This window comes from Numenius arquata, chromosome 2, assembly GCF_964106895.1.
Source record: "Numenius arquata chromosome 2, bNumArq3.hap1.1, whole genome shotgun sequence".
Taxonomy (NCBI): domain Eukaryota; kingdom Metazoa; phylum Chordata; class Aves; order Charadriiformes; family Scolopacidae; genus Numenius; species Numenius arquata.
The window spans coordinates 103,902,223-103,912,222 of NC_133577.1; the positions used below are offsets into that span (position 1 = coordinate 103,902,223).

Here is a 10,000-nt window from a genome sequence, read left to right on the forward strand (position 1 = left end):
GTGACTGTGCTAGTCAGTTAAAAGGATGTTCAGTTAAACATCTGATATATAAATAAACTGTAGTACACAGACAGTGGGAAAAATGGTGGCTTATAATACAGAGATACATATTTTAGGCAATGCTTGTTTTTTCAGTTGTGGTTAACTTCAGCACAAATGAATTAATCTGATTTCTTAATGCCTTCTCATGCCAGCCGAGTGCACCTGTTCAGACGGAATGCTGGAGGAAGGATGCAGGTTTTCTTTACCTGGCACTCGGGGGGGGTGTGTGTTTGTGTGTGGACAGGGGGAGGTTGCTGGCTCTTCTCTGTAAATAAATCTCACTTGTGATAATTTGCAAAAATCCAGTTGTCAATTTCATTGTAAATCTGTGTTCAAAAATGGCCTTCAGAGACCCACCGTATGAGTGCCCACTTAAAAGTTTCATACTCCAGCTTGAATTCTTCACAACAGAAGTGCTTTCTGTGCTGTGATCCTGACGTCCCATCGCTGCCCTTTTTACCCATTTTTGAACTGTTACTTTACTCACAACTACCAACTTTGCTCCTGAAGGTATTCTAAACAGTAGAATCATAAGATGGCTTTGAAAAGATGATTTTTTTTACCAGGAAAATTCTATTTCTTCTCATCAAAGATGTTGACTTTACTCACTGATGCAGATGTGATACATATTCGTTCCAATTGTGCTAAGATCTGTCCTGTAACTCACAACCGGGAACTCCGTTTTCGTGAAAGGCCTTCCAGCACAAGGTGTTTGAGCATACTTTACATTTTTACACAGAAAACTTGAGTAGATAGTAGTATATTAGACCTACTAATATAGGTACTTTATTTTACAATATTTCAGTAGCAGTGACCTAATTATTGTTTTCATCATATTCATTTACTAACATATTTAAAAAATACGCAGTGGAGTCATTTATGTCTCTGCTTAACTCAAGCTTTGAAAGCTAAATGTTTTAGATAAAGCGAAAAAAAAAAAAACCAACCCTTTACAAATATTCTCTTAGCTTGTCTAATTTTTTGTTCTCACACATTCAGCTATGTCCTTCATATTTGGCATTTTGATTTATTAGGCAATCTTAAGTATTAAAGACTTTTAACATACCAGCGCAAGACTTCAGATGCATTGTGCCTTGTGTCAATGATGAATTAATTCCAGCAGAGCACAAAAGTTACCATTATTTAAGCCTTGCTCCTCACCTCTGCTTTTACATCATAGGCCGGGTTTAAAAGGCTGAAGTTTAGGCTGTGGCGTAGGAAGTGGAACAAGGTGAAGGCGGGAGTGCGCCGGGGTCATGGGATTGAGCGCTGGAGGTCTGGCTGCTCCATGGATCAACCAACATGGGGCACCGTAACACCAGTGTTGGGTTATGGGTCTGGGGGGGGTGTTGGTGTTGCCTTGGTTTGGGGGCTCACCCCGCAGCAGGACGGGAAGCCCCGATGGTTTCTGGAGGTGGTTCGTGATGGTGGCTGCCGACCGCCAGGTCTCCAGCGCAGATGGGCGGGATGCCACGCGCTCTTCACTCTGCAAGAGCGTAAAGGTGGCGTCACACGTAGGGGCACTGGACCGGCTGGCAGCTGGACATCAGCTTCTCGTTGACCTCCACACACGGTGAAGTGCCATGGAGGGCCACCAACCAGTGCAGTCCCACGAAGCGCCACCAACCAGCGCAGGGCCCGCAGCCCCGGGGGCGGGCGGGGCAGGGCCGGCGTGCCTCGCGGCGGGGCGGGGCGGGGCGGGGCGCCGGCCCCGGGGCGCCCCCTGGCGGCGGCTCCATCCCTGCGCACCCGCTGCCGCCTCCCGGCACGGCGGCGGCCGGCGGGGGAGCGGCGGCCCGGGCGGCAGCAGCAGCCGGGGCCTTGGGCGCCAGCGGCACCTGTACCTGGCAGGGCAAAAGGGAGCCCGCCAGCCTGGCGTCCGGTGCACCCTCTCATAAAGTAAAGGAGGTCTAATTGAGCTACGGCTCTCTATCCTGCTATTTGTACAAATAAAAGACCACATCTTGATGCAAAATAAACACAAAAGCACTGTTGTGACTATAACAGGGAGTCATATACTAATTTATATAATAAGTGGTTGTGCACGCTTTATTCAAGATTATGGCTGCAAGAAATGGCATGAATTGCTGGGTGTGTTTAATGCTGGATTATAGCAATTTGAAACATGTCAAACACATGGCTAATGCCTCATGCTTCACTCATTCTTGCGTAAACCTGCATAGCCACCATCCATTATACCCTTGGTAACAACACAATTCTGCAAGTAAATATTGTTACACTAAGTAACCTTTCAATTCAAGTTGTTTAGGAAGAGAAAATGCAATCTTGTGCAGTCAGTTCCAGTGTCAGTTTAATGTTTCAAAAGGGAAGTGGTGTAGAGAATAAGTATCTGTACAGTGAGTCGCCGGCTTAAAACACACGCGTGCACGCACGCGCACAGAAAATGTACAATCAACTGCCTGGGAGAAAAGTAAAACTGTAGCTTCTAACTTCACCTGACCAGTATTTCTTTTTTGGTGTGGGTGATTGCCTGTGTATCGTGGCAGAATTAGGCATTCAACCTGCAGCGCAACCACACGCTAAAATAATCCACAATTTCATTCTGTCTTGCAGAGAGCAGCAAATAGTTTCCCCATACCTTTGTTTAAAATACCTGGTAGCAACGGTTATATCTCACCTTTGGCAACAAGAGTTTGGGAATCACAGCAGAAGTAGGTGCTGGTGAACGTGCGTCTCTGTGAATGTGGGTGTGTGTGTGCGTGCGTGCGTGCCTGTGTAGGCATGCTCATGTCTGACAGCGAGTGTGACAGCAAGAGAAAAAAGAGAAGGATTAGGAAGTGTGAGTGTGTATAAATGTGTGTAAATGGGGACCTGTATGTTTTTTCTTGTCCTATTTGAAATACTAAACTTTCAGCCCTAGTATCTGGTGGTCATTGTATTTCCTTTGTATTTATTTATGATTATTGTGCTAACAACCTGCACTACTGTTGTTAAAGCAAGGAAAAAAGTGTGTTAGTTTGCTTAGTGAGATGTTGCAGGTTCAAATTATTCCACGACCAATAACTGAAATTACTGATACATAGGTATCAGAAATGATCCTTATTTATATGTTTTCAGTGCTTTAATTTGTGAGGGTTTAGAATTGATAGTACATACACACGTATGTGTATAGATACACAGGCATCCATGTGTGTGTATGCAAGAGAAAAGAAGGGAAAAGAGAGATTTTGTGCTCTTGCTTTTTCCAGGAGCCCTTTCTTAGTTGCCGGCAGTGGGAAGGGGCTGTGGACAACTAACACGGAGCATTACTCAAGCCAAAGTTTCAGCATTGTTTTTAAAAATACCCTTTTATAACTAGAAAAAACCTTTTATTTTTAACATAAAATTGTAGGGTCTCTTTCTTCTTCATATACTTAAGTATTTCTTCCGCTTCACTTCCAAATAAATTACCCTTTCTAGTATTGATACTCTATAGTTTCATTCTCTCTGTACACAGCTGTTGGGTCAGGTTTGTTATTTTCTATTGCCAGAGTACTGTTACTGGTCATGTTATGTTAAAGCCGATTCTGCTGGCTCACAGACACTTTAACTTAAAATGCAGAGCCCGAACTACACTCTGGGGCTTTGCAAGGATACAAAATCCACAAGACATAAACCCCTTTGGTTAATATGAACTGGAAGATGTTTAACCCTTCTCTGCTAATTGTAATGAAAGAGTCAGAGAGATGTGAAAACAGGGGGGCCAATGTATTTATTTATTAAATTTCTGAGTGTTTTCTAATGTTTTGATTATCTAACATTTACACCCCTTTGCCCTTTTAATGCGCTTGGCTAAATGTACCACTGTTATTGTCTAACGTTCGAATTTGTAAAAGATGAACCTGTCTGTTGGTTAAATCTTTGTTTGACTTAAAGAGGATTAATGTTTGAATTTCCCGAATTTCCAAATCCTTGTAACGATACAGTTGATGAAGTGTTTTAAATAGATTTCCACTCTGATATACATGTCTTTTTATTGAAAGTAAATATTGTAAAAATCGGAAAGGGCTGCCTGCTCCCACAGTTGTGGCATACCCGCATTAGAATTTTCATATAACTACTAAGGGCAATCAGACCCTTTTCTCTGAATATTTTAAACATTGTACATGTAAAATTTATGCCTAATTTGAATACTTATTAGCTGCCTAATCTCAGAAAAGAGTATTAGCTTTGTTTTTGCCTTGTAAAATTCATCACTGCGTGTATCACATTTTCCATTTCTATTATTTTTCTTCGCTGATGTTTGTAAGAGTGTTTAAGAAGGGCTGTTTGTTCATAAACACATCTGGTGCTGCTGTTGTTTACTGGGCTATAACAGCTGCCCTCCTTTATGCTAACTGTGTTAGTGTTTGGGTTTTTTGCATCCTGTTTATTTTTGACCAGACCATCTTTAAATAACTCATCTTTAGTATTTTAACTTTTTTCACACAACATAACACTTTCACTTTATCTTGTCGGCGCTTGTTTGTGTTAATTCTTAAAGTGTTTTGATTAATATCCCATGCATGTACTTAAAGTTGTAATGATCCTTTTCCTGGCTTTTTTTTTTTTTTTTTTCTTTTTTTTTTTTCAGAGAAAGGCTATTGCTCATACTTTGCAAGGGAACAAATAACTAAGTTCAATAATTAGGCTAAGCAGCAAGCTTTATTTCTTTTCCTGAGTTTGCTTACACATCCCTCTCCCTTCAGAGGTGTCTTTTAAAGTCACAGCTCAGCCAGGTTGTTGTGGGGACTCTTTCAGTACGTCGGGACTGAGGGTGAAGGAAAGTGAGGTCCATTCTGACCCCGTGAGAGCAGGAGAGGATTTTGGTGGCTCTGAGAAGAGACGTTGACCTTTCCATATTACAGATACAAAATGCGCCTTGAAATTCTGGTTTGTAAGGGCACGTTGGTTCTTTATTTACTGCAAAGATTTCAACTGATCTTGGCAGGACATCTCATTGCTATCCTGAAAGTACAGTATATTTATGCAGTGAAAATGATAAAACATTTATTACTGTAGAGAAGGTAATATGCATAATTTATGCTGTTTTTAGCACAATCATTAGTGATATTCTTGATAGATTTTATTTCCAGCTTTCATATCTAATACATGCCTGGAAAATTAATTTTATATCTTTCATTTATTTGCCTATGTTAAAATTGAGTTTTAAGTCATCTTCAAGTGAACAGTTTGATTGCTGCTCATGCATAAGCTTAATTACTTCCCAGGAAGGACAGTATTAAATGTTTTAAATGTCAGAAAAATAAATGAATATCAGCCGTTTGATTAAAAAAATAGGCAATATCTGACGTGTTTGCAGCAGGAGCTTTTTCTTAAAATGCCTCCGAGGCAAAATTTTATTTAGTCACAAAAAAGGAGAAGCCCATTATACTATTTATCATTGGTTGATACCATATGATTTGTAACACCCTTACAAAATTTTAATTTTGTATGATTAGCTGTGCATCATTAAACAACAGCCTTGCATAAGATATGCTGTAAAATTCTGACAGAATCAAGATAGTGAATATTTTAAATAAGGCTGTATAGTCATCCATGGTTGTCAAAGCTAGATAATAGGAAATATAGAGCAGTGTGTGAAATCGTGCCTTCATTTAAACTGGTTTTATAGGTAGACTTTAAAATGTAGTCGTTCATAAATGCTATTGACCATGCTGCGTGCATGGTGTGTTATTTTGGCCGTTAAATGTAAGCACACAAAGATTGCTTATAGAAACCATAATTCCGGTGATTAGTATCTGTATGAAAGCAGAGTTTGCATCGCATTTCTTGGTAAACGGCTCCGCGAGGCTTTTTTCTTCTTCTAAAGATGCTGTCTGTGTAATTGGCAGAGAGGGACATCTTGATAATGGAAGTGTGAAGGTGTAACGCGTGTGTTAATTGATACTTCTTAATCACTTTTAGGTATTAAGTCATGATGCAGGAATCTGCGACAGAGACAATAAGCAACAGTTCAATGAATCAAAATGGAATGAGCACTCTAAGCAGCCAATTAGATGCTGGCAGCAGAGATGGAAGATCAAGTGGTGACACGAGCACTGAAGTAAGCACAGTAGAACTGCTGCATCTGCAACAACAGCAGGTAAGTTTGTTTTGCTTCCTGTTTGTTTTTAAACAAATAACGGGCTGTTTTCCGAGGGGCACCCTTCCGCAGACCCTCTGTGCGTGCTGAATGTGAAGTGTCGTGCAAGTGAAGAGCGTGGGGCATTATTTGTTGTTGTTTTTTTGTGCACGTTAATGCTGAAATGCCAGGGTCCCGTTTTTGTGGCAGCACCGTCTTGCTGACACCGCTGCACACTGTTGCGCTCGCCTGGTGATTAAAATCCCGCGGCGTATTTATAAAAGTTGTGCCGAAGCCTTGCAGTGCATGTTTTCAGAATCTGTTAGTTTACTGTGCGATTCGGTCGCGTAGGACGTGATGCAGAGCTTTCCACCAGAGGGCCACATTACTTGAGACTTCGCTTCGCTTGCGATGAGTTGTTCCAAAGTCGGAGCTGGGGTGAAGGGACCAGAGTGACTTCTCACAATAAAGATGCTTTGCTGTCGTAGGTGTAAATAAAAAATGCTGGTTAGTTCAGAACCACTGAAACAAAAAAGAGCATGTGCCTATGTGTGCGTGAGTGTAATTTGGATGTGTGATTTTCAAAATATGGGAAAAGAGAGAAGCAGCTTTTCTGTAGGTATGTTTCCATTCTCACTTTTAAAACATTGTTTTAAGTTTGTCTGTTTGTTTTCTCAACGAGTTAATGGAGAACTGCTTTTATGTTTGAAACTGTGAAATTAAACCATTGTCTGACTGCTGACCCCATCTAATTATGAGATGCAATCAATTAATTTTTGTCACTGTAAGATTTCTGTTCCTTTTAAAACCTGCACAAACATAATTCCTTCTCCTTTGCTTACCTAAAGAGTTGCCTCCACATAAGGGGATGCAGATTGTATTAATGCAGTGAAGCCCAAATGGTTTTGTTTGGTAAACAATTGGGGTCTGATCCTGCAGGGTGCCAGTACCTGCTCTGAACTCTTCAAAGTCTTCTGTGTCTGGTCCTCTCATCTGCTGAGGCCACTCAGCACCTTTGGAGTTCAAACCCTTCATTTCTAAATACTGAGGTTTTTTATTACAACGTCAGGTATTGCATTAATGGAAGGGAAGTTGTCTACTGTAAGATAAAATATTATAAAAATCCTGTTTTATAGAAACATGTTTTAACATGATAGATAAATTGCATGTGTACGGGCCTCTGAAATAACAGGTCATAATAGCTCTTAAAATTGAATCATTCTTAGTGCTGAATTAAGCAGTGTACACTAGCTACATTTATAGTTAAATATTTTAAATGGTGACAGAAAATGTGGAAGAATTAAATAGTTGTAGATTGAAATATGAGAAGTTGTTAAGGCTTAAATCTGTGCCTTGCTTCAAATTCAAGTGTATTCTGTTTTAACAATTGAGCACTTACAGTATTACAGTCTGAGGAAATATAGGTTTCGGTGTCTTCATTAAGTTCTTAGCAAGCTATATATATGCCTATATATATATACACAGTATTATCTATATATGTACGCTGTGTATATATACTATTTTCATATAAAATTTTATCTATATATATACACACATACCTATATAAATTTAATATTGTTTTCATTGAAAAGCATGCCGTCACCTTTATTCAGGTGTTCAGATTACAGCAGCATTTAAAAATCTGTATTGAGAGAGAGTGTATTTAATTGGTGAAAATGTTGAGAAAACTAAATTTAAGGGCAACACTTTAAAACACAAAAATACCAACAGAATAATGTGGCACTTACATGTTTCTCACAGCAGCAGTCCTAGGCATTTGTAGCCAATTTGTCCATACAGTCACAGATTCCAGTAGATAGCATTTGCAAAGACCACAGAGAATAACAACTGAAGATGAAAATATCCAGTTGAGTACTAATAACAGACAGGTTCTGAGGGGACAGGCTTAGAAGTGACAATCTTTTCTTCAAAACTGTGATTAGATCTTAAATAAGCAGACAGGCAAAGTAAAACCGTGGGTACAGTTAATAGGACTCAAGAGGCATTTTATGGTAGGGTCTGCACCATAGGATTTAAATACAACTTGAGTTAGGCATATAAATCCTTCTATAAAATATGTTGATGTGAAACATAAACACTAGTAAACATGCAGTAGGATGTCCTTTAGATAATGGTCGTAGCTTTATGCTACTTTTGCTTTTCTACCTCTTTTTCAATTTCTTTTTTTTTTTTTTTTTTGTTTTTTTCTGTTTTTGACCAGATGCCTTTTGAAATACGATTTAAGAGGAAAATGATGGCTGGTTTTATTATTGTCACTGTAGTAACTCTCTAAAATGTAATTTTTAATATGCGAGTTGCCTAACAAACTTTGACAAGTAGAAAACCAGAGCAAACCCCATTGTACCTGCAGTTATTATTCTTAAGATTTTTTTATGGTTTAAATATGTGCAAAAAATAATGGACTGATGTCATAGTTTAACATTCCAGTTTTGGCTTCTCTGAGTCATTTTATTAGGGGCCTTCAAATAAACAAATCAACTTCGTTATAGCTTTTTCTAGAGGAAGCAAGTAAATGATTGCTGGTTTTAATAAATTTCATTCAGCTGGGCAACTACATAAAGTGATGCTAAGTGATGCTTGAGAATAGCTATATCAGCTGAGTAAAATCACAAAATAACTTTTCACTGTCACATGAATTTGTACTGGGGAAAGTTAAACATGAGAAATTTTAGACTGTACAAAGAGCAGCTAGGCTAAGTTAAAAATTGTTACATATGATCTACATCTTGTTCAGTCATTATGATCACAAATTGGTGGATTTGTAGAAAATAAATAAGCTAAAATAATAGCCTTTATTAGTTTCTTATAAGCAATTATATGGAGTTTGGACAGTCCTGTTACTGACTTGATGAACTATGTTGTTGTGATCTTTATATAGAAATGAGAAGTTTGACTTAAATCAGGGAGTTATTCCTCATCCATGTATCAAGAGAGAATGACAGTATTCTATAATATATTGTAATATATACTTGGTGATAAATGGATTGGGTGCTGTCACAAGTCATCAGGTCGGCTTTGAAGATGTATGACTAGAACGTAAGCAACTTTTTATCTTACTGTCGATATTTATCAATTTATAAATATTGCTAAAGTGAATGTAGATTTTTATTACTAAAATATGATGTAAAATGTAATCTGCTCAGACTTGTTTCTTATGGGTTTTTTGGCTTATGACAAGACATTCCTTCTCTCATATATATACATTTGTACACTTCTGAGGTTTTCACTTTCATTTTTTTTTTCTTGTCTGTTGAAATCAGTGTTTGATACTAGAATTTATAATATATGGAAAAAGCATATCCTTGATTAAATACATTGACAGATTATTCTGCATTAGATGTAGAATTTTATTTTGATATTAAGTTTGTAGAATTAATTGTTTGTGTCACTAAGGTCAAAATAGTTGCTAAAAAACCATGATTGCTTTACAGGGTAGATTTGAGCTTGCATTTTGAGTATTCATTAAGTCAGTTCTACCAAGATAATCTTTTTAAATGTTTTATGTGAATTTATTGGTAAGAAGCTGTATCAGTTGACTAGGTTTAAAATTATTTTTCCAAAGTAGTTTTATTTTTTTAGCATATCACCACTAGCATTTCAGTAATGCAAAATAAAAATAATATTTACAAAAGCTAAAACGTGATGCTAGCATTCAGCTTATATTCATGGTGTAGAAATAGAAGTTTTGCTTGCTTACATGTTTCGTCTTTGTGATTTTTTATAAAGGAGGAAAATAACAGGTTTTTGTTTGGTTATTATGTGAAGTCTTAAATTAGGCATTAACAAAACACGTTTCTATATGTTGGACTAGTTCTCTACTAAACTACTAGAAACTTGCGTTTTTACTCCTTGAAAGAGCAAATTAATTTTCTC

General features: G+C 38.1%; 1 protein-coding gene across 11 annotated transcripts in view; it reads left to right on the forward strand.

The window, feature by feature from the left end:
- The first annotated feature begins 5,959 nt into the window (after positions 1-5,959).
- The window catches only part of FOXP2 (forkhead box P2), a 195,367-nt gene continuing 191,326 nt past the window's right edge, over positions 5,960-10,000 (forward strand). For all 11 annotated transcript variants that reach the window (XM_074167963.1, XM_074167964.1, XM_074167953.1 and 8 more), the window contains exon 1: positions 5,960-6,127. In XM_074167963.1, the coding sequence (XP_074024064.1) occupies positions 5,960-6,127 (168 nt within the window). The remainder of the gene's footprint in view (positions 6,128-10,000) is intronic.